We start from the raw sequence: 26170 nt of genomic DNA on the forward strand, positions 1-26170 counted from the left end.
CACGGAGTGGAGAATCGACGCCAATCGTGATCGGCGTGGCGCCGGTTGGGGGCCGCACTACGCGGCTCCCCCGCTGATTCTCGGCCGTTACAAAAGGCCTGAGTCCCACCGGCGCCGTTCTAATCTGCTCTCAGCCGGCGGGACCTCGGCGTGGAAGGGTCCAGGGGCGGCCTGTGGGGGGGGGGGATCGACCCCAGGGGGGTCCTCCCATGTGGCCTGCCCCACGATCAGGGCCCACCGATTGGCGGGCCAGCCTCTCAGGCTGGGGGCCTCCTTTCTTCCACGCTGGCCCCTTTAGTCCTACGCCATGTTGCATCGATGCCAGGGCAGAGAAGGGAGCCACTGCGCATGCGCGCGTTGGCGCCGGTACCATTGCACATGCATGGACCCCGCGGCGCCCATTTGACATCGGGATCAGCAGCTGGAGCAGAGTGGGCCACTCCAGTGCCGTGCTGGCCCCCTGTAGGCGTTTCCAACGGCATCAACACTTAGCCTCAGGATCAGAGAATCCCGCCCCCTATATCCCTCCAAAAGCTCTGCATTCCTCCAATTAATTCTGACTTCTTGTGCTGCCTCACTCACTCACCAGCCACTTCAGTTCTGGAATACTATTCTTCCTCTCTCTCTCTAACTCTCTCTCTTACTCTCTCTCCTTCTTTAAAACACACCTTAAAACCTAACACCTTAGCTAAGCTTTTATTTGCTCGTGCCAGTGTATGCTCTGTTGATCTATCCCTGGGCCCCTTCCATTTCACATCTACTTGCTGTTCCTTGGTGACACCATCTGAAGACATTACATTTGTTTACACTTGTGCACTGATGATACCCAGCTCTCTCTAACCGTCACCTCTTTTAACTCCTGCTGCTTAGAATCAGGCTGCTTATCTAATATCCAATGCTTGATGAGCATATATTTCCTTCAATTAAATATTGGGAAGACTCCGGCCATTATTTTTGGTCCCTGCTCTAAACTCTGTTCCCTAGTGACCAACCCCACCCCTTTCCCTGGTAATGGTCTGAGACTAAGCCAGCCTGATCACAGTCTTGCTGTCACATATGTTCCAGAGTTGAACTCCTGACTTCATATTCATGTCAACTCTGCGATCGCCTTTTCTCAACTCTGTAACGTCGCTCAACATCACCCCTTCTCAAACATTTGCAGCTGAAACCCTCATCCATGTCTTCATTGCCTCTAGACTCGACTATATTACAATGCACTCCTGACTGCTCTCCCATATTCTACCCTCTGTAGAGCTGAGGTAATCCAACATTCTGCTGCCAATGTCTTAACTCGCAAGTTCCATTCCCCTATTATTCCTGTGCTCACTGACCTCTATTGGCTCCAGATCAACCAACATCTTGATTTTAAAATTTTCATTCTTGTTTTCAATTCCCTCCATGGCCATTCCCCCCCACCCTGTCATTGCAATCTCCTCCAACCCCACAACCCTCTAAGAAATCTGCACTCCTCTAATTCTGTCCTCTTGTACACTCACAATCATAATTGCTTCATCATTGGTAATCGTGTCTTCAGGTCCAGGCTTTGGAATTCCCGCCGTATGCCTCTTTGCATCTCACTTTTCTCTTTTGAGGCACTTCTTAGAACCCACCTCTTTGACCAAGCTTTTGTTCATCTGACCCTAACATTTCCTTATGTGGCCTGGTGTTATATTTTCTTTTATAATGCTTCTGTTAAGCTGGTGGTATGTCCAGTGGGCTAAGGGAGTCAGCATACTCTTGGCCACAAAAGATAGTAGCCTCTGTTGTTGACAGCAACATTTATGTTGCCAGCAGGGCCAGCTGTGTAAACTCTCCAAAGTCTTTGCATCTCACGGAATAGCAACCCTATCATCAAAATCTGTTCTCCTGTCGGCAAGAGCTCTGCTGGTTTAAGTTTTGACTTGTCAGGCTCTATGGTAGTAAAAAAAATGTTTGTTCGTTATTCAACATGAAAGGAATAAAACTACTCTGCATTAGAATTTTTTTGTTAAAAACTGACAGGCATTATTTCAACTCTGCTAAACAGTTCAAAAGATTTCTAAACATGCTAATTTAAATCTAAGCAACGCACATATTTTTTATTGTCACGCTTATATATTTCATAACTGCAGCCCATGATAAGAATATAATTTACTGAATTAAAACAGAAAACGCTGGAAATTCTCAGCAGGTCTGGCAGTGTCTATGGAGAGAGAAACACTATTCTGAAGACAGGTCCTTGACCTGAAACATTGAACGATGAACAAAGAACATTACAGCACAGGAACAGGCCCTTCGGCCCACCAAGCCTGCGCCGATCCAGATTCCTTATTTAGACTTACTACTTCTTGCCCAAACGATCTGTATCCCTCCATTCCCCACCCGTTCATGTGTCTATCAAGATACATCTTAAACGTTGCTATCCTGCCCGCCTCCACCACCTCCACTGGCAAACGTTCCAGGCACACACCACCCTCTCACATGAAAAACTTTCCCCACACATCTCCCCTAAACTTTCCCCCTCTCACCTTGAACCTGAGTCCCCGTGTAATTGAGTCTTCCACCCTGGGAAAGAGCTTCTGACTATTCATTCTGCCTATACCTCTCGTAATTCTGTAGACCTCAATCAGGACTCCCCTCAGCCTCCGTCTTTCCAACGAAAACAATCCGAGTTTATTTGTGTGTTTATTGGCCTGAATCTTTTGTGGAGTCAAAAGGGATCCATGCCTGAGCCCAAATGTCGTGGTAGCCCTGATGTTCCTGGGGGCACTTTGCACATCTGTGGTTCACGGAAGCAGTCGCACATGTAAAATTGTACATGGAAAGATCTGATAACATTAACCTGATTCTTGAGTTTTAGAGATTTGAGGGAAAGGTCTGAAGCCGCCATAGTTATCTGGAGAGTTCACAGGTTTCATTACATCCATACTCGTTCACAAGCGATTCAACTATCCTCACGTGAAGACACCCTAAAGGGAAGACTTCCTCAGTATATTGTACCAATAAAACTCACGTACACATTTCAAAAGAACATTCTATTACTCTGAGCTAAAAGGGAAATTTCCCGCTATAATGACTTTGTCACAATGTAAATCCTCCTTTTATGAAAAATGCTTGCAATACTTAAAAACGGCAGATTGAGCTGCTTTCCTCATTGCAAAATCCAAACAATTCAATCAGGTTTGTACCAATCCTCCATTTATTGAATACATATTTGCTCATATTTTACGCACGAAAAAGCTTAATGTTATCAGATCTTTCCATGCATACTACATATTTAAACAAATATATTTATTTAGATATAAGATTCATACACTGCGTTATGGTCCATATCAAAAAATGTCAACCAAAAGTTTTGACAGGGAACAGAAAAGGGTTTCTTTTTTTTAACACTTACTCATCAATGTTGTTATTGGAAAATGAAACATCAAAATATGCTGATTTAGTTGGAAGGCGGACACACGCTGAATGTTTCAGCGCTGGAGTTCCAGGAAGGTTTTATGCGTAGCCCAACGTTCCTGAAGTGGTTTGCTAGCTGAAGCAGTATGCACTTAAAAGGTCACAAATCCATCTCTGGACTGCTTACCACTCATATTCAGCTTTAATGGCAATATTTTTCTTATTTTGCTTGAAACATGGAAGCAGGAGATGATCCATTTCTAAGGGGCTGGAGGTTAACCAGCCTATTATTGGCTTTCCCTCAATCTGTGGGTCTTGGAGGCCATTTATATAGAATGGATTGAAGGGATGCCTGAGATGACTGTAACTCAGAAAGTGATGTTCTCCTAGAAATGAATGTATGTCATCTCCAGGAAGTATAAATGAGCCACTTTACAGGCTTGACTGATCATCTTAAATTGTTTGCTGCTGCAAATTGCCACGTGGTACATCTGGATGCGAAAAAATAGCAAGGCCAATTTGTAATACTCACAAGAGTCTTAATCAGAAAAGAACACTACAGAAATATTTTATTAAACATTCGGCACTTATCCAAAGGTGGGGTAAGGTGCAGATTTGGAAATTGAGCTAATCCTTGTTTGAAACATAAATAAAAGACCAAAAATTATTTGGATTTTGGAATACAGAGCAAAATTTCAAAATTTGCTAATGATAACAAACTTGGAGGCAAACTGTGGCAAACCGTGTGGACATTCTGAACCGCCTGCAATAGGACATAGGCTTGCAAAATGGGCAGAAACGTGGTGGATGGAATTTAATACAGATATGAATGAGGTGATGCATTTTGGCAGAAGGGATGAGGAGAGGCAACATTTACTTGAAAGAGTTTGCTGGAAAAGAGAGACCTGGGGTGCATGTGTATTGATCTTTGAAGATAGAACATAGAAAAATACAGCACAGAACAGGCCCTTTGGCCCATGATGCTGTGCCGAACTTTTGTCCTGGATTAAGAACAATTTAATCTACACCCCATCATTCTACCGTAATCCATGTACCTATCCAATAGCCGCTTGAAGGTCCCTAATGTTTCCGACTCAACTACTTCCACAGGCAGTGCATTCCATGCCCCCACTACTCTCTGGGTAAAGAACCTACCTCTGACATCCCCCCTATATCTTCCACCATTCACCTTAAATTTATGTCCCCTTGTAATGGTTTGTTCCACCCGGGGAAAAAGTCTCTGACTGTAGACTCTATCTATTCCCCTGATCATCTTGTAAACCTCTATCAAGTTGCCCCTCATCCTTCTACGTTCTAATGAGAAAAGGCCGAGCACCCTCAACCTTTCCTCATAAGACTTACTCTCCATTCCAGGCAACATCCTGGTAAATCTCCTTTGCACCTTTTCCAAAGCTTCCACATCCTTCCTAAAATGAGGGGACCAGAACTGCACACAGTACTCCAAATGTGGCCTTACCAAGGTTTTGGACAGCTGCATCATCACCTCACGGCTCTTAAAATTAATCCCTCTGTTAATGAACGCTAGCACAACATAGGCCTTCTTCACAGCTCTATCCACTTGAGTGGCAACTTTCAAAGATCTATGAACATAGACCCCAAGATCTCTCTGCTCCTCCACATTGCCAAGAACCCTACCGTTAATCCTGTATTCCGCATTCATATTTGTCCTTCCAAAATGGACAACCTCACACTTTTCGGGGTTAAACTTTATCTGCCATTTCTCAGCCCAGCTCTGCATCCTATCTATGTCTCTTTGCAGCCGACAACAACCCTCCTCACTATCCACAACTCCACCAATCTTCGTATCATCTGCAAATTTACTGACCCACCCTTCAACTCCCTCATCCAAGTCATTAATGAAAATCACAAACAGCAGAGGACCCAGAACTGATCCCTGCAGTACGCCACTGGTAACTGGGCTCCAGGCTGAATATTTGCCATCCACCACCACTCTCTGATTTCTATCGGTTAGCCAGTTCGTTATCCAACTGGCCAAATTTCCCACTATCCCATACCTCCTTACTTTCTGCATAAGCCTACAATGGGGAATCTTATCAAATGCCTTACTAAAATCCATGTACACTACATCCACTGCTTTACCTTCATCCACGTGCTTGGTAACCTCCTCAAAGAATTCAATAAGACTTGTGAGGCAAGACCTACCCCTCACAAATCCGTGCTGACTATCCCTAATCAAGCAGTGTCTGTCCAGATGCTCAGAAATCCTATCCCTCAGTACCCTTTCCAGTACTTTGCCTACCAGCGAAGTAAGACGAACTGGCCGGTAATTCCCAGTGTTATCCCTATTCCCTTTTTTGAACAGGGGCACGACATTCGCCACTCTCCATTCCCCTGGTACCACCCTGTTGACAGTGAGGATGAAAAGATCATTGCCAACAACTCTGCAATTTCATCTCTTGCTTTCCATAGAATCCTTGGATATATCACGTCAGGCCCGTGGACTTGTCTATCCTCAAGTTTTTCAAAATGCCCAACACATCTTGCTTCCTAACAAGTATTTCCTAGAGCTTACCAGTCTGTTTCACACTGTCCTCTCCAACAATATCGCCCCTCTCATTTGTAAATACAGAAGAAAAGTACTCGATCAAGACCTCTCCTATCTCTTCAGACTCAATACACAATCTCCCGCTACTGTCCTTGATCGGACCTACCCTCGCTCTAGTCATTCTCATATTTCTCACATATGTGTAAAAGGCCTTGGGGTTTTCCTTGATCCTACCCGCCAAAGATTGTTCATGCCCTCTCTTAGCTCTCCTAATCCCTTTCTTCAGTTCCCTCCTGGCTATCTTGTATCCCTCCAGCGCCCTGTCTGAACCTTGTTTCCTCAGCCTTACATAAGTATCCTTCTTCCTCTTAACAAGACATTCAACCTCTCTTGTCAACCATGGTTCCCTCACTCGACCACTTCTTCCCTGACTGACAGGGACATACATATCAAGGACACGTAGTATCTGTTCCTTGAACAAGTTCCACATTTCAATTGTGTCCTTCCCTGACAGCCTATGTTCCCAACTTATGCACTTCAGTTCTTGTCTGACAGCATCGTATTTACCCTTCCCCCAATTGTAAACCTTGCCCTGTTGCACGCACCTATCCCTCTCCATTACTAAAGTGAAAGTCACGGAATTGTGGTCACTATCTCCAAAATGCTCCCCCACTAACAAATCTACCACTTGCCCTGGATCATTACCAAGTACCAAATCCAATATGGCCTCCCCTCTGGCCGGACAATGTAAATACTGTGTTAGAAAAGCTTCCTGGACACACTTCACAAACACCACCCTATCCAAACTATTTGATCTAAAGAGTTTCCATTCAATATTTGAGAAGTTGAAGTCACCCATGACTACGACCCTGTGACTTCTGCACCTTTCCAAAATCTGTTTCCCAATCTGTTCCTCCACATCTCTGCTGCTACTGGGGGGTCGATAGAAAACTCCCAACAAGGTGACTGCTCCTTTCCTATTTCTGACTTCAACCCATACTACCTCAGTAGGCAGATCCTCCTCGAACTGCCTTTCTGCAGCAGTTATACTATCTCTAATTAACAATGCAACCCCCCCCCCCCCCCCCCACCCCCACCTCTTTTACCACCCTCCCTAATCTTATTGAAACATCTATAACCAGGGACCTCCAACAACCATTTCTGCCCCTCTCCTATCCAAGTTTCCATGATGGCCACCACATCGTAGTCCCAAGTACCGATCCATGTCTTATGTTCACCCACCTTATTCCTGATAGCAAGACATACTGAGTGGTGAGCAAAGCATATAGGAATCTGAGCTTCATAAGTAGATGCAGTGAGTGCATAGGCAGGGAAGTTATGCTGGACCTTTATAAAGCTCTCATTAAGCCCCAAATAGAGTTTTGCATGCAGTTCTGGTCGTCACACAGTAGGAAAGATGTGAAAGTCGTTGAGAGAGTGTGGTGAAGATTTTTGGGAATGGATCCAGGGATCAGGGATTTTAGTGCTAAGGTTAGGTTGGAGCATTTATAATTTGGAATTCTTGCATATGTCCTGATGAGTCCATGATGAAAAGCTTCAGCAACATGTCTCTCTTTTCAAAAATACATATTGTTTTAAGTGCTACTTAGGCATTTGCCTCACAGGAACAGGTGTAGGCCATTCAGCCCCTCATTCAGTTATATTTGTACCTCAGCTCCAAGTAATGTTTGCTTCACATCCCTTGATGCCCTTTCCTAAGACAATTCTCAGGCTGGAAAATGTCAATTGAGCAAGCATCCACGGCCTTTTTGCAGGAGAGTAAAAGATTTCCACCACACTTTGTGCTCCCTGATGTCACTCCTGAATAGTTTAGCTCTTAATTTAGATTATGCTCCCTTGTTCTGGATTCTCTCACCAGAGAAAATAGTTCCTTTTTATTTACCTCATTAAATCCTCTTATCACATTCAACATCTCAATTAGATGAGCCTTCAACCATCTAAACTCAAGGGACTGCCAACCAGTGGCGCGATTCAAGCACCGCGTTGCACCCGATGCAGAGCCGAGTGCGGCAGGGTATCCTAGGAGAACCCCAAATCGGGCTTTGCGCCAGGCTCCGAGCCAATCGCGAGTCACGTGACTTGCGACAGCTGGCGCAATTTGGATCATGTGCTCACTGGACATGATCCAGATTATGATATTTAAATGAGCCATTAGGTATTAGCTGCACGAGCAAGGCCTCAACTGGGCCAATTAGTATTGGTCTCCACAGCGGAGACCAGTTGTGATGGCCACTCGGGGGTCTTGGAGGCCATTTGAACCCTCAGGGTGTTCGGGGACAGGGTAGGGCTGTACTCTGGCACCTGGGCACTGTGGCAGTACCTATCTGGCAGCACCCTGGAAGTGCCAACTTGGCATGGACAGGGTGCCCAATTGGCACTGCCAGGTGCCATGGGCACTTCCCAGGTGCCAGGCTGGCAGTGCCAGGGTGTCCAGGGTGCTCAGTCAATATTGCCAAGGGTCAGGATCTAAGGGGGGGCCATGCCTATGAAATGGGGGCTGAGAGGTGTATGAAGGGGCTTCATAAGGTTGGGGGGGGGGATGATGAGGGTTCCTGAAAGTTGGGCAGGGGTCCTCTGCTACCCTATAATGAAAATTGCTTAAAGTCACAAGTTGGCTTCAAATGAAGTTACTGTGAAAAGCCCATGGTCACCACATTCCGGCGCCATAGCCGGGTGTTCTCACTTGGGGAAGGTATGCCCATGTCTGTGGGGGATGGCATTGCCCATGGGTGGGGTTATGGGAGTCGCTCAAGGAGATCGGGGCACCCATTCAAAATGACGCCCTGAACTCTGAGGAGCCAGTCTCACCAACGGGTTCAGCTCCCCACTGCTGAAAACATTTCTAAGTGTGGGCTGCACCGGCGAGAAACTCCCCAAGGCCCCCCAAAAATGACTAAATGTGGGTGAATCCAGATCTGGATCTCATCCAAAAGGACGGCAAGAAACACCATTTCAAAATGACACTGAGAAATGTTTTGATTGAATCACACCCCAGGTTTATGTAATCTGTCTTCACAATTTAACCTTTTAAACCCCCATACAGTTACTGTTGACTGCGGAAGTAAACTGAGCAGAGTGAGCTTTAACCATCAGCTGAGGAAGTATTATCAATGCAATACTTGAACAGGTTTTCAAAGGAGTCAATGTGGTATTTGCTTCCCTTCTCCTCCTGCAAAACTTTCAGTTCTCAATGATGTTTGCGATTGATCCTGGAAGACAGGGATTCGCATCACTGATGCTCAAAAGATCAATCTTCTGCCTTCAGTGTTTTTTGACTACAGCTGTCAGACATCAGATAGCTTGTAGCCAGTGGTAATAAACCTCCCATCTACCAACCATCCTGGTGAAGATCACGCCCATTTATGGCTGCAAACAGGTGTAGAATTGTTTGCACAATGGGTGTGCGATTGGAGTCATTCCAAAGATGGCCTGTGATACAACGCATTCTGTTTATATATCCTTGCAGGATTAAAATTTAACTGGCTAGCTTCCACATGAAATTAGAAAGTGAAGATTGGTTCACTTTCACATATTTCAGAATATGTAAGGTAGTCAAAACATCTTCAACGAATTGTTACAGCGCAGAAGGAGGCCATTTGGCCCATTGTGTCAGCATCGGTCTCCAAACAAGCATCCTGACTTAGTGCCATTCTCCTGCCTTTTCCCTGTACCCCTGCACATTGTTTCTATTCAGGTGATCATCAAATGCCCTCTTGAATGCTGCGATAATGCATTCCAGACCTGAATCATTTGTTGTGCGAAAACATTTTTCTCACATCGAGGGCGCGACTTAACGGCCCGGGGAAGACTTCCAACCTGGAACACTACAGCCCCCAAGCCAAACCCAATCGCCCCTGAGGGGTCATCTCCACCCCTCACCCCCACCCCACCATCCCTACACCCTCCACCCCCTCCTCCTAGCAAGCATTTGGCCCATTTATGGACCCACTATTTGGCCCAGATGGGCAATAACTGCTGGCCCAGCCAGCAATGCCCACATCACATGAACAAATTAAAAAAAGAGTATCCTTTTCACTTCTATTCCTCAACAATATACAAAAGCATAAAGTATAAAATAATTCAGTTTTTATGTTCTGGATAACTTTGTAATTGCTTCTGGTTGGAACAGCGATGATTCATATTAGGGGAACATTGGTGGCGACTCCGGTTAGTGGAGAATTCCGGTTGGTAGGGTGCGGGAGCGCCGGATATCACATTTACTGTATTATTGCAGTTTTCACCACCCAGAGACAGAGAGGTCACATTCAGAGATTTTTCAGGCTGAAAAGAGGTCAACCATGGTCAGTCTGCTTACTCCCCATGCCTTGTTCCAAATTGATGGATAAAGTTTGTATTTCACTGAACATTTCCTTACACTTTGAATTGCTTTAATCCCTGCCCCATGCAAAGAACCTTTACATTTTATCATGCATGGTCAAATGTCACCCATTGGACCCATTTCCTTTGAATCCTTACATCCTTAAATGCAAGGCAGAATCACATCCAGGCAGATTCACAATTCAATCAATTGCACAGTTGCTTGGATCTTCAATCTTCAACCCTCAGATGGGGCTAAGCAAACAGCTGCTACCAACACCTGGGCAAGTGTCCACAGGGGTGACCTTCGGTCATGCAAGGAAAACATTCAAAATCCTGTAAGTGCAGCTGTTTCCCGCCTTATTGAAATGTACCCTGCCCTGAGGGTTTAGGGTGATGTCAAGACAGCAACATAATAATAAATGAAATTTATCCAGGAAATATCTGTGACCAAGGACGATCATGTACTTAGGTGGGTACAGTTTGGGGCTTTTATGTTCCTGGGAACAGGGATACAGTTATGGGAGCAGTGGGAGGTTTATTCCGCTGCCTTGCTGCTCTCCCAGACCCAGACCCACCCTTCCTCCCCTCCCATTGTGTCCACAAGCACTCTGATCAGAGGGCTACTGCTCCTATCTCATTAACAGCAGACATTGACATTTTCTGACAGGGCCCCTACAGTTGTAAAAACAATATCCTGCTCCCGGTGTGGCATTCAACCACTGCTCACTCTGTGGTGGATGGACACGAACATGCACCCCTATTTCCCTATCCTCACAAGCTTGGCCTGTCTCCGCACGTTCCACGAGACCTTCAGGCTAACATTGGTGAGGTTGGAGCCAATTATCATGCCTCCTCCAAAATAACTCCTGCAATTAAGGTGAGCTAAAAAATAACTTCGAAAAATATTCAAAACATCACTTGCACAAGTTAACTGTGATTAATTGACAACCGTAGTATTATTATGTATAAAATTTACAATAGTTATCTTAACCTGTTACCACAACTGTTCAGTCTCTTACCATGCCTCTGTAAAGCACTATTCTGTTACAGGAAGAAATATGTTCGTAAATACGTTCACCTTTCAGATATTCCGTGCACGTTGCCTCACTGGTTTGTTTACATTCTTTCTTGTTTTCCTCTGTAGTTAACTTTGACTGGTCTTTGTTGCCTTTGCCCGGGAGCATGGGCTGCTGTGAACTTTTGCTCAATGTGTGGTGTTTCTTTGGCATGGCCTGAGGAAAGCCAAACATAAACAGAGACGAGAGGAAGAGAAGTCCAGCACAGAGGAGGAAGCCAGCCCACCAAGCACCTATCCACCGAGGATCGTCTGGGGTGATGTCCAATTTTGCTGAAAGAAAGAGGAAGAATTACAAAAGACCAAGAGATTGCTTCTGCCAATTAGCATCATTTCTGTTGTACAAGTAATGTGTTGTGTTGGCTGCTCTGCTACACAGACAAACCAACACGGTTTCGGATGGTACAACTCAGTTTTATTACTAACATATATTTACAATGGTAAACTGGTTATTGTGGTTCGATCATAACCCTTGAATCTGTGGACCTATTCCTAACACTATCTTGAAGTTGCACTCAGCACATGGTGGATGTCTGAGTGGCTTGTTGTGAGCTCTGTGCCTGAACTGTCTCCTGCTGGAATGCACGGGAAGTGTCGTGTTCCCCGTTTTATAGTGTGTATGCTCTTGCCTGTGATTGGCTGTGGTGTTGTGTGTGTATTGATTGGTCCGTTGATCTGTCCATCAGTATGTATGTGTGTTTGCACCATGATGTTTACCTGAATATCATGACATCTCCCCTTTTTTACAAGAACATGTGCCTATGTGGTTATAAATAGAAATGTGTACTGATGCAGCTGAATGTGTATGTGTGCAATATCTACAGCATGTCCATGAGGCTAAATTATATACAAGGGGCGATGTCAGGTGTGACATATCAACGACGTTGTACCATAAACAAAAGACGGGGAAATGTTGAACGTCAAAACAAACTCCTGTAACGACAAGGAAAAATAGAAACATATTACGGGCAGCACGGTAGCATTGTGGATAGCACAATTGCTTCACAGCTCCAGGGTCCCAGGTTCGATTCCGGCTTGGGTTACTGTCTGTGCGGAGTCTGCACATCCTCCCCGTGTGTGCGTGGGTTTCCTCCGGGTGCTCCGGTTTCCTCCCACAGTCCAAAGATGTGCAGGTTAGGTGGATTGGCCAAGATAAATTGCCCTTAGTGTCCAAAATTGCCCTTAGTGTTGGGTGAGGTTACTGGGTTGTGGGGATAGGGTGGTGGTGTTGACCTTGGGTGGGGTGCTCTTCCAGGAGCCGGTGCAGACTCGATGGGCCGAATGGCCTCCTTCTGCACTGTAAATTCTATGAAACACAGTGGTATTATACATCAGTGAGTTCAATGTTCAAACAGGCTCATAAGTCCAGTCTAGTGGGTGGACGACAAATTCGGGTTGACCATAAGGGTGGCACACCATTCATCACCCGGATTAACACTGTTCACTTGCAACGGCTGGTGGGTCCTGCCTGGAGACATCCGGTTCCTATCAATGACCGCAACACGGAAGGCGTCCCGGTCGTCTGCGTCAGTGGTCTGGATATCGTCTGGGCACGACTCGTAGTCAGGAGGCTGAATGGTCCGCACGTCCCTGCAAGGTTGTCGGAATTGGGGAGCATTGGCAGGTTGAGCTGCTCGACAGCAGGCAGCGTAGTGGCCCATCTTGCCACAGCGGAGGCATTGTCGGTTTTTTGCCGGACATTTCCACTTTAAATGTGCGGCTCCACAGTTGCCGCACGTCGTGACGTCATGGCATTCATTGTGCCACCCCGCATGCGCAGTTCGGTCTTGCGTCGAGTGCGCCTGCGCATCACGTCCCTCTGCGTCGACGTCGTTTTTGGCGCGCACAAACACGGGAGGCCGCGGAAAGCGTGCAAAATGGCCGCCCTCGTCCGGGCCGCGGGCCGGGAGAAACTCGATCGCTTGGACCCGTTCGGCCACGTAGGACGCCTGCCTTCGCGATCTGGCCGCGTTGGACCCCTGCCGCGCCGATTCGGCCGCTTGATATTGGGAGTAGCGGCTGGTCGCGTTTTCATGAAGGACACAGGCTTCGATTGCGGAGGCTAGGGTGAGGCCTTTAATTTTGAGGAGCTGCTGGTGTAGGGTGCCCGAGGTGACCCCAAAAACAATCTGATCCCGAATCATTGAATCGGAGGTGGTGTCGTAACCACAGGACTGCGCGAGGATACGGAGATGTGTAAGGAAGGATTGAAAGGGCTCATCCTTACCCTGCAGGCGCTGCTGGAAGAGATACCTCTCGAAACTGTCATTTAGCTCGACGCTGAAGTGTTGGTCGAGTTTGAGAAGGACCGTCTTGTACTTGGTCTTGTCCTCACCTTCCGCGAACACCAGGGAGTTGTAGACATGGATGGCGTGTTGCCCTGCCGTGGAGAGGAGGAGGGCGATTTTCCTGGTGTCCGAAGCACTCTCCCTTTCATTGGCTTCCAGGAAGAGCTGGAAGGGCTGTTTGAACAGCTTCCAATTGACGCCGAGGTTTCCAGCGACTTGTAGCGGCTGCGGCGTGCTGACGGTGTCCATGGCGCAGGATAGCAGATTCCTGAGGATTTGTAGGTAGGTCTCACAGTTACCGGGTTCCAATCCTGGTACTATGTTGTGTTGGGTGCTCTGCTACACAGACGAACCAGCACGGTTGCGGATGGTACAACTCAGTTTTATTACTAACATATATTTACATTGGTAAACTGATTATTGTGGTTCGATCATAACCCTTGAATCTGTGGACCTATTCCTAACACTATCTTGGAGTTGCACTCAGCACATGGTGGATGTCTGAGTGGCTTGTTGTGAGCTCTGTGCCTGAACTGTCTCCTGCTGGAATGCGCGGGAAGTGTCGTGTTCCCCGTTTTATAGTGTGTATGCTCTTGCCTGTGATTTGCTGTGGTGTTGTGTGTGTATTGATTGGTCCGTTGATCTGTCCATCAGTATGTATGTGTGTTTGCACCATGATGTTTACCTGAATATCATGACATAATGGATAAAGTCAGCAGGTCCTTTGAGGACTGTAATGAAAAGGGATGGAAAACATCAAACCTCCAGCTGCTACAACTAGGTCAGGATTATTCCATCAATCACTCTTGATGTGCGATTATTATCAAGGCCCAGATTCAGACAAGTGACAGCACAGGACTGTTCCGGGGTCACTACAATTACTCGCCGATGTACTTTACAGCTTTTCATTTTGCTAAACCATGTATCAATTAGATCCTTGGCAGAAGCAGCTTAACAAGGGATTGTGGTGAAAATTAACGTTGGCTCTGCTACAACAAATTTCATTTACTCCATAAACCATGTCATAAATCTCACTGGGGTATGTGTCATTGGTGTAAATGATATTCCTCCATTTTTAGGATTAAATGAACATAAGATCAGACACAATATGGTTTTATGTTGCAACAGAAAGTGCAGTGATCTTTTTTAAGATGAAATAAATAGTAAAAAAAAAGATTTATGTATCAACTTGGCAGATATACAATGCGGTTCTGTAATACCACCTTTTTTTCTTACTTATTATTTATCTCCATTTCTTCTTGTTTTTTCCTCTGTAGGTGTCAGCCTTGGCTCAATGGAAGCCCATTTCACCTCTAAGTCGTGAAGGTCATGGAGTCAAGCCCTGTTCCAGAGAATTGAGCACATAAGACTGGCACTCCAGTGCAGTACTGCGGGGCCTTCCAGATGAAGTGTGAAATTGAGTCTTTCACTCTCAGATGGAAGTAAAAGATCGAAGAAAGCCTTCCAAAAAGAACAAGGTAACTCTCCTCATGTCCTGGCTGAAGTTATCGTTCAGCCAACACCAACAAAGAAGACGATCTGCTTATTTATTACTTTGCTTTTTTGTGAGACCTTGTTAAGCACAAATTGGCTACTGAATTTCCCACATTATCAAAGTGACAACACTTTGATAAAGACTTCATTGGTTGTAAAGTGCTTAGCCGCATCCTGACGTTGTGGTAGATGATGTATAAATGCAATTTACATTATCATTCCACCCTGCCCCTGAGATGCCCCACACACTGTCAGGCATGGCAGTGGTTTTCTCTCAGAAATCTAATAACACTGCCCTTGAACTGGTTGCTAGGAGGAATTCAAGAAAGGGTTGACTTGTCATGTGAGAGCACCTTTAAGAAATGGGTGTTTATAAATGGGTGTGTATCTGAATATCTGTAGTGAGAGTACCTTTAAGAAATGGGCATTTATTACTGCAGTGATGTCAGAAAGTGGGTGCAGCTGGGCTGTCTGTCAGCTTTTTACTTTCGTTTTAGGCTGTTTGCTGCAGGGTTTGTTTTAGTTTCGTTTTCAGTGTTGGAGCTGAAGCTGTACTGCTGTTCTCTCTGCCATGAAAAGACTATCTCTGGATCATTTGGTGAATTCAGAATTATAAATGTTCTCAGCAGTGAATGTAAACCTAATGTGCTTCTGTTAAAATTTGTTTCTTAAGTCTTCTGGATGTTAAAAGGACAGCTTATGGATTACTTAGTATTGTATTCTTTGGGGGTTGTATTTGAATTGATGGTTGCTAAGATGTTCACTGTATGTTTTAAAAAGGTTAACTTGAGTTCATAGAATAAACATTGTTTTGCTTTAAAAAATACTTTTCCATTTCTGCTGTACCATACCTGTAGAGTGAGCCGTGTTCTTCCCATACCACAATCCATTAAAAGTAGTGGGTCAGATGAACTCCATGATACACTTTGGGGTTCTCTAAACCCTGGGCCATAACAAATTGGGGGCTCGAGGGGGATAAAAATCTATCTATTGGATCGGCTTAGTGAACTTAAAGACAGTAAGAGGTGAGCTTATTGTGGTTGCTTTTCAGGTGTGGTATTTTAGTTTAAGTAGGGAGTGTGTTGTGGACAATGACTCTTTCAGAGGCTCTGACGTTTTTGGGGGTGGAGACGGTCACACGCAGTACCTTACAGACAGAGACTAAAAGCAGACTGTTAGATTTGGCAAAAACATTGCAGCTTACATTACCTGACAAAATGCGAAAAGATGAGGTCATTATGGAGGTGGCTAAGCATTTAAAGTTGCCCGGGATACAGTCTGACTCATTGGAAATGGCAAAAATTCAGTTACAATTTAAACAAATGGAACATGAGAAAGAATTAAAGCAGCTTGAATACAAAAGAGAGAGAGAGGAAAAAGAGAGAGAATAAAAGAAAACAGAACGAATAGTCCTAGCAGAACATAAAGAAAGAGAAAGGGAGATACAGATCAGGGAAAAAGATAAAGAGAGAGAGTTTGAACTTCAGAAAATGGCCATGAAACATGACAGTCAGTTAAAATTGGCAGATGTAAAGGGAACCGTACAGTTGGTTGATAGTGATGATGATAGTGAGAAAGAGTGTCAAAGTCGAAGGCTTGGTGGGGATCTATTTAAATATGTCCAAGCATTGGCAAGGTTTGACGAGAAGGAGGTAGAAGCCTTTTTCATTTCATTTGAGAAGGTAACTAAACAAATGAAATGGCCACAGGACATGTCGGTATTACTGATTAAAACAAAGCTGATAGGTAGGGCTAGTGAAGTGTTTGCATCACTACTGGAGGAGGTATCTGGGTCATATGAGGAGGTGAAAAAATCCATCTTAGGTGCATATGAACTAGTGCCTGAAGCCTACAGACAAAGGTTTAGAAACTTAAGGAAAGAATTTGGTCAAACAAACATGGAGTTTGAAAGGATCAAACAGAGTAATTTTGATAGGTGGATAAGGGCTTTGAAAATAGACCAAACGTATGAAGCTCTCAGAGAAATTATACTTTTGCAGGAGCTTAAAAATTCAATTCCTCATGTAGTGAGAACTCATATGGAAGAGCAGAAGGTTAAAACTGAGAGATTGGCAGCAGAAATGGCAGGTGATTATGAATTAGTTCATAAATCAAAGCTTCGTTTCCGATATCAGTTTCAGCCTGTGAGGGATACAAACTGGGGTTGTGAGAAATACTCAAGTGGTAAAGGTAAAGGTGATTAGATGGGAGATAATAAGGAGAGTGTATCTCAGATTAAAAAAGAAATCCAGGAGGGTGGAAAAGAAATGAAAAATTTCAACTGTTTTCACTGTAATAAACTAGGCCATGTAAAGTCACAGTGTTGGGGGTTGAAGAAAAGCACTGGGAAAGCTGATGTGGTAAAACAGGATACGACAGTGGGATTTGTTAAAGTGGTAAAGGAAAGCCCAAGTGAAGTGAAGGAGGTGCAAAAGATTGTACAGCCTGATCAAGATGTGGTTGATAAGAGGGTGCCAGATTTCTTTAAAGAATTTACTTGTGTGGGTAAAGTTTACTCATGTGTATCAGGAGGATTAGGTAAAGAAGTCACAATTTTAAGAGATACGGAAGCTAGTCAATCTTTAATGGTAATAGATGAGGAGTTATGAAGTTTGGGAAGAATGTTGCCAGGAAAGGTGATAATATGTGGAATTCAGGGTGAGAGGAGTAGTGTTCCATTATATAAGGCATGGTTGGAAAGTCCAGTGAAGAGTGGTGAAATGGTAGTAGGAGTAATAGAGAAACTATCTTGTCCAGGAATACAGTTTATCTTGGGTAATGATACAGATGGATCACAGGTGGGAGTGATGCCTACTGTGGTTGATAAGCCAGTGGAAAATCAGACAACTGAGGTGTTGAAGGACGAATATCCTGGGATTTTTCCGGATTGTGTAGTAACAAGGTCGCAAAGTCACAGATTAAGACAAGAGGAGAAATCAAAGGCTGAAGATGACGTTGAAGTGCAATTATCACAAACGATTTTTGATCAGATGGTTGAAAAAGAGCAAGAACAGGTGGAGAATGAGGCGGATATTTTTAGTTCAGGAAAATCGGCGGAGTTACAACAAAAAGATATAGAAATAAAACGGATGTATCAGAAAGCATACAAGGAAGAGGAATCTCAGTGTTCACCAGAGTGTTATTACCGTAAAAGTGATATCTTGATGAGAAAATGGATACCTTTACATATGCAGGCGGATGAAAAGTGGGCAGAAGTTCATCAAGTAGTATTGCCGGTAGGGTATAGAAAGGAGGTGTTGCACATGAGGTACCAGTGGGAGGTAAGGAATAAGGAAAACTCAAGCTAAAATCCAGAAACATTTTTATTGGCCTGGACTACATAAAGATGTAGTTAAATTTTGTCAATCATGTCACACAGGTCAAGTGATAGGGAAACCTCAAGCAGTGATAAAAAGCGCCCTTAATACCCATTCCTGCATTTGAGGAACCTTTTACAAGGGTCCTAATTGATTGCGTAGGACCGCTTCCTAAAACAAAAAGTGGGAATCAATATCTTTTGACGATAATGGATGTGTCTACTAGGTTTCCAGAGGCCATTCCAGTACGTAATATTACAGCTAAAAAGATTGTGGAGGAGTTACTTAAATTCTTTACTAGATATGGACTACCCACAGAAATACAATCGGATCAAGGATCGAATTTTACCTCAAGGTTATTCAAAGAAGTTATGGATAGCTTAGGAATAAAACAATTCAAATCAACTGCGTACCATCCAGAATCGCAGGGAGCATTAGAAAGATGGCATCAGACATTAAAGGCAATGTTGAAGGCTTATTGTCAAGATTATACAGAGGATTGGGATAAAGGAATTCCATTCGGACTATTTGCAATTAGGGATGCACCTAATGAGTCAACAAAATTTAGTCCTCTTGACCTAATTTTTGGTCATGAGGCAAGAGGACCACTTAAATTGATTTTGAAACAATTGGTGAGTGAGAAATTGGAAATTACATTATTGGATTACGTGTCAAAATTTTAGGGAACGATTAAATAGAGCAGGTGAATTGGCTAGACAACATTTACAAGTTGCACAAAATGTGATGAAACGGGTCGCGGACAAGAAATCCAAAGTTCGTAGTTTTGCCAGTGGAGATAAAGTTTTAGTGTTGTTACCAGTGGTAGGTGAACCTTTAGAAGCTTGGTTTTGTGGACTTTATCAGATTGAAAGGAAATTAAGTGAGGTGAATTATGTGGTAAAAACACCAGATAGAAGGAAGACTCACCGAGTGTGTCATGTGAATATGCTTAAAAGGTACTTTGAAAGGGAAGGAGAGAAAAAGGAGAAGGTTTTAATGATTCTAACTCAAAGTGACAAACCAAATCCAGATGACTGTGAATTTGACATACCTCAAATTAAATTGGAAAATGAGGATGTTCTTAAAACTTGGGATAAATTGTTGAGTTACCTTCCAGAGGAAAAACGAACTGACCTGAAAGAGTTATTGATATCACATGGGCACGTTTGTGGAGATTAATTGGGAAGTACTAAAATGGCTTTACATGATGTAGATGTGGAAAATGCTGTTCCAATCAAACAACATCCATATAGACTTAACCCTTTAAAATTGGCAGGTTAACAAAGAGATTGAGAGTATGCTTAAAAATGGCATAATTGAAGTGGATTGCAGCCAATGGAGCTCACCCATGATGGTATCTAAACCAGACAGTACCCAATGGTTGTGTGTGGACTACAGAAAGGTTAATGCAGTTATAAGAACGGACTCTTATCCTATCCCACGTTTGGAGGATTGCATTGAGAAAGTGGGACAATCAGTTTTTAATTCCAAACTAGATTTACTTAAAGGTTACTGGCAGGTACCTTTATCCGAAAGGGTGAAGGAGATTTCAGCTTTTGTGACTCCGGATGGTATATACCAATTCAAAGTTATGCCATTTGGCATGAAAAATGCCCCAGCCACATTTCAACGGTTAACTAACAAAGTTGTTTCAGGATTTCCCAATTTTGCGGTATACAGCAACGATCTGGTTATTTTCAGCCAGACATGGAAAGAACATTTAAAACATCTGATGAAGTTATTAGATTGACTTCAGGAGGTGGGTTTTCTTGATAAAACTAGCCAAAAGTGAATTTGGAAAAGCCCAAGTCACTTTCCTTGGCTATACAATCGGACAGGGTCGAATGGTCACACAGGATGTGAAACCAACAGTTATTGAGGTGTTTTCGACACCCTCAAGACGAAGGGAAATAATGCGATTTCTTGGCATGAGTGGATTTGATCGAACATGTTTGCAAATTTGTTTTGTAACGTGATTGCTCCACTGATGGACTTGCTGAAGAAACGTGAAAAATTTCAGTGGACAGCGGACTTTCAACAGGCATTTATTTGACGGCCTAAAAGCTGTGATAACCAATGCTCCTATGTTGGACTCTGTGACTTTAAAAAGACATGCCAAGGCGTAGAGAAATGAACGGACCATGCAAGGACCTTCTTGTTCAAAGAGACTGTCAATCGAGAAGGATTTCAATTGGAGGAGGAAAAACAAAAAATGGACTATATTGTTGTTCCTGTTTGCGTTTGTTGTTTTTTTTAAACAAAAAAGTATATTTACTGTATACATTTCTTAAAGGATAGTGAAAAGGTGAAAAATGAAACCATCTTGAAGTTGACAGTTTATTTTTTTTTCTTGGGGGAGGTGTCATGTGAGAATACCTTTAAGAAATGGGTGTTTATAAATGTAGATAAATATCTGTAGTGAGAATACCTTTAATAAATGGTTGTTTATTACTGCAGTGATGTCAGAGAGTGGGTGGAGCTGGGCTGTCTGTCAGCGTTTTACTTTCGTTTTAGGCTGTTTGCTGCAGGGTGAGTTTTAGTTTCGTTTTCAATGTTGGAGCTGAAGCCAGACACAGCAACTGTACTGCTGTTCTCTCTGCCATTAAAAGACTATCTCTTGATCATTTGGTGAATTCAGAATTATAAATGTTCTCAGTAGTGAATGTAAACCTAATGTGCTTCTGTTAAAAGGTGTTTCTTTTGTCTTCTGAATGTTAAAAGGACAGCTTACGGATTACTTAGTGTTGTATTCTTTGGGGGCTGTATTTGAATTGATGCTTGCTAAGATGTTCACTATATGTTTAAAAAGGTTAACTTGAGTTCATAGAATAAACATTGTTTTGCTTTAAAAAATACTTTTCCATTTCTGCTGTACCGCTACTGTAGAGTGGGCCGTGTGCTTCCCATACCAGAATCTATTAAAAGTTGTGGGTCAGGTGAACTCCATGATACACTTTGGGGTTCTCTAAACCCTGGCCCATAACAGACTTAACAGCCAAAGATTATTCTGTCTCCTTACATATCCACTAACAGTGGGAGCTTACCATTGTGAAATTCCATCCAACCACCATACAATAATTTCTTGTTTAAAGTGAGGAAGAAAGATCTTTTTTAGCATATCTTCACACCCACACTGTTTTGTGTCCTTTGGGGAATAGTGAGGTAAGTGGTGGAAGGATTCCCAAGCTGATTATCAATCTGTTGAACCGCGTATGAACAATCCTTCCATGGACTACATGTTTTGGCATTGGACTTGAACCCAGAGCTCCTGGTCCAGCAATAGGGATGCTACCACTGTGCCACAAGGCCTCCTTGAAAGAAAGTGAGGAAGAGATAAATAAAGTGCGGAACAAAGAAAGAAAGTGAGGGAAGGATTGAGGGAGGGAGCAAAGAAGGAATGGAGGGAGGGAGAAAGGAAGGAAAGGAGGAAGATAAGAGAGAACGGAGGAAAATTTGACTTTATTTGTATATCACCTTGTCATATCAACAAAATGTCATGGAATTTACAGATTATTACTTGTCATTTTTATGCAGGGACCATATTTTTGTGGATACAATGTATTCAGAATATTTTGCTGAAAGATGAGGAGCAGGATTCTCCATCCCCGGGATGCCCAGAATGCGTACCCCGATGGGACGGAGAATCAGGCATTGGGGCATTATCAGGATAAGTGTGGGTACTGACCCAAACGGCATGCTCCAACCCCTTGCTGGTGGTCTGAACGAGGTCACTGCCACATACCAGCGGGAGCATGTAATAAATGTAATTGGGTGGTAATGAACCATTTGCATCTATTTAGCGGGCCCCGGCGACCTATACTCCGTCCTCCCAATTGTCTGGTTCCCGTGGCTGGGAATCACGTAGACTGAGGTTCACTTGTGGTCTCTACTATCATGACCCTAACATGGGGGACCTAGTGGTGGGCCAAGGGGGCAGCCGTTTCCCCCTTGGCCCACCGCGAGCTCCACCACTCCAGGGTCATGATAGTAGAGACAATCTAAGGCCGTCTCTGCCCCCCCCCCCCCCCACCCCACACTGCACAGCAGCTCCCAACCCTTGGATTGTCTGGGCGCACCCCACCCCAAATATGTCGGTGACCCAAACCGCCCCTTCAGGGACCCCTGTCATATTGGGACCCTCCAGGGATCATTGTAATAGGAGGATTCCCCACAGGACCTGTGTAATAGGGGACCCCCAAGGGATCCCATGCCTAAAGGAACCATTCCACAGAACCCCACACACACACAGACCATCCCCCCCACACACAGACGCGCCCCCCACCCCCTCACAAAGACCTGCAAAGTACAGGTTTCACCATTTAGGCCACTGAGGTGTGAAGAATTATGAATGTATCAAAGGGGCAGATGGTTTTTACGAGTTGTCAATCATAAACCACAACTCGAAAGCCGTGAATGGATTGCAGACTGTGAATCTTTGGGAACCAGACTCAACACAGCTGCTCATGTTCGCGGAATTGACACGTGGAGCCTCAAGGTAAGTATTACAGCTACAATGCTTCCCACAGCCCCTGTCTGGACTGCTCTCTAGCTTCAAGACAGGGGTCTCTTTTCTGGGGCAGGTGGGGTGGGGGGGTCTGTGTGTGAGGTGTCTGGTCTGTGGAGGGGGTTCCTTTAGGCAGAGGGTCCCCATGAGCAAGTCCTCCTATTACAGGGGTCTCTATGGGGGTGATCCCCTATTACAGCGGTCCCTGTGGCGGGTACCCCATTACATGGGTCCAGGGGGAGGGGGGTGCTGTTAGATTACCATCGTACTTGGAGGTAGGGTAGGGTTGGGTACCCAGACAATCCGGTGGTGAGGGGCTGCTGTGCGGTCAGCAGATGTGGGTGGCAGGGGGCGGGGGGGTTGGGGCCGATTTGCAGTGCAGGGGGACGGTTTTCGGTATGGTGGGGGAGGGAGTTGGGCTGACTGGCGGTGGGGGGGTCAGAGCCGGTTTGCGACGCGTGGGGGTGGTTTTTGGTGGGGTAGGGGTTTGGGCCGAGTTGCGGTGGAGGGTGTCAGAGCCAGTATGCGGTGTGAGGACCGCGGGACCTCGCCATCGGGTCCCCCGCCAAGATGGCAGCCCGATATCAGGATTCCCCCGGGAATCCCTCATCTTCCACACCATGCATATATTTACATGGCACAGAATACGGAATTGCATCCTGTTTCACGAACACAAGGGGATTGTAAAACTAGTGCAATTGAACTACGGCAGGAGCACATAGCTCTGCCAAACGGAGAATCCTGGCCGAGGTGTCCCTATGTTTTATGTAACTTCAGGAAAGAGGGCATCCTGAAACTCAACTAATGCAGGTCTACTTTCTGTTGCTTTCAATTGGCAGTTCAAAATTTACACACCAGAGTCAGTTATTATTAACCTCACAATTCATAATGCTTCATTTGGCATCTTTACATAAACTAAAAACTAACCTGTGTCAATGAAGATAGCGTCCACATAAATCGTTGTGAACAAGGAACCCAGCATGAAACCAAATGCAGGACCAAACAGCATGGTGGTAAACAAGACACCTGTTCAAGATGAAAAATAACAGAATTAACAAGGAATACAGCAACCAGTCACACAGCCAGTTCAGATTCTGAGAGAGTTCTCAATATGATATTGAAGCCCTCATTTTCAAATATAGACCTTCAAATTCTATCCCAATTCTGACTAAACATCTGGAACTATGGGTGGAATTAAATGTCTGTCCTGTGGCACGTTTAATGATGGGAAGGCATTTAATAGGGTATGGAAATGCTTGGGGGATCCCTGCCAAGATCCCGCCTCTGTCCCGATTAAGTCTGGGAAGGAAGGCTCATAGACTACCTTCCCACCATGCTGCCAATTGAGACCCTCAAGTGAGAAATTAATGCTCATATTGGCGTCATCCAGCAGTCATTGGTACTCAACCGGTGGGGTTCCTTGGTCAAAAACATTCAGTGCCTCACCAAGGAACCTGTCATCGGGAAGTTGGGAAATGATAAGAGCCTCCACCTGCCCTTGCTGCCAACATCCCACTCCCCTTTTTCACTCAGCCTCAACCCTATGACACCCTTTCTGTCCTTTAATCTCACCACATTGGTGTCTGTGGCAGCTTGCTACGCGCAAACCGGCTGCCGCATTTCTTACATTACAACAGTAACTACATTTCAAAAGTACTTCATTGGCTTTGGAATGGCCTGCAATTGTGAAACGTACAAGTAAATACGAGCCTTCCCATCTTTTCAAAAACAATAGCCTTGCAATGGACGACTTGTGAAGCCAGACATGATTCTTTTATTCAGTTCCAGATCTGTACTTTAACTCCATTTACTCATCTTGGTTCATTACACCTTAATATCATTTAGCTAACAAAACCTTTTGATCTCGGTTCTGAAATTTTCAATGGACCGAGCTACAACCATTTTTTTTAGAGAGTTCCAGATTTTTACTCTCATGTGAAGGCGTGCGTACTGCCATCAACACTGTGCTGCCTCGCTCTAATTGTAATGTTTCCCCCCTTATTCTGGGCTCCTCTACCAGGGAAAATAGTTTCCCCGCAGCTATCCCATCAGATCCTACAATCATCCTAAGCCCCTCAATTTTCTAGTGCTCTCTGTCGACTGTGCACTACATTTTACTTGTATCCAGTTTTTCCACTAAAATTAGTAAAAACATGTTGCTGAATCTTTAACTTGAAGCACTTAATTTGCTCATTAGATTCATTGTACTCAACCAAAATTGAAGCTCCACCAGTGCATTTATTTACGTGAATTTTTATGCTTTACATAACACTGTACATTTGTTGGCAGATGTTATTTAGGATAAAGTTAGTATCTAATTTACGCATTGAACAATATGAACTACATGTGTGAAGCATGGGGCTAGTTGAAGCCAATCTGTGAAGGACAAGTTGAGATGTTATCACCACTTGAAATCTCAAATTACATGTTAGCATTTCTACGAATAACTGCAATTCAGACACTTAAAATATTTTCATAACCAATGCAGTTGCCCAGCTCTGTTGCTTATATTCAGTCAGCTTTCATGATTTTCTTTGTGAACCACATCACAACATTTGTGAAGTATTAAAAACACTTCGCAAAGTGCTCAGCAGGAATCCATCAGAACAGGACAGACAATGTTTGATTAAAAAAGGCCACTCCTTTCTGGCAAATTGAGTTTTTATTGTGCATCACTTCAGGAAAACTGATGGAAAAATGTAATTAAGTCCTTCTGTATTCTGATGGGCTGTAAATATTTATACTTTTGGTATTACCGCAGAAGATTGATTTATTTAATCTTAGTGAAGTTTGGGATGATGGAATGTAAAAACTGACACTTCTGACTTTGAGTTCAATCATCACATTAATGGCATCCACATTCGCAATGCAGCTCTCCAGAAGATGGCTTCTCTAGTTGCATAAAATGGAATTTTCAATTCTCTAAGCTATCACATCATGCTGATTGTCCTGTTGTGAATTTTCATCTTTTATCTCAGATTTCCAGTATTTGTTGTTTTTCTCTTTATATTCCACAACACAAATTAAGAAGAGCTTGATTACATAAGAACATAAGAACTAGGAACAGGAGTAGGCCATCTGGCCCCTCGCGCCTGCTCCGCCATTTAATGAGATCATGGCTGATCTTTGTGGACTCAGCTCCACTCTCCGGCCCGTACACCATATCCCCGAATCCCTTTATTCTTTAGAAAGGCATCTATCTTTTTCTTAAAAACGTTTAAAGAAGGAACCTCAACTGCTTCACTG

General features: G+C 44.1%; 1 protein-coding gene across 1 annotated transcript in view; it reads right to left on the minus strand.

Moving 5' to 3' along the window:
- The window catches only part of LOC140429418 (solute carrier organic anion transporter family member 3A1-like), a 485186-nt gene that overhangs the window by 80317 nt on the left and 378699 nt on the right, over positions 1-26170 (minus strand). Inside the window, exons 3-4 of the mRNA XM_072516369.1 lie at positions 23852-23950; positions 11325-11594 (exon numbers count right to left, since the gene is read on the minus strand). Coding sequence (XP_072372470.1) covers positions 11325-11594; positions 23852-23950 — 369 coding nt within the window. The remainder of the gene's footprint in view (positions 1-11324; positions 11595-23851; positions 23951-26170) is intronic.

Source organism: Scyliorhinus torazame, chromosome 9, assembly GCF_047496885.1.
Source record: "Scyliorhinus torazame isolate Kashiwa2021f chromosome 9, sScyTor2.1, whole genome shotgun sequence".
NCBI lineage: Eukaryota > Metazoa > Chordata > Chondrichthyes > Carcharhiniformes > Scyliorhinidae > Scyliorhinus > Scyliorhinus torazame.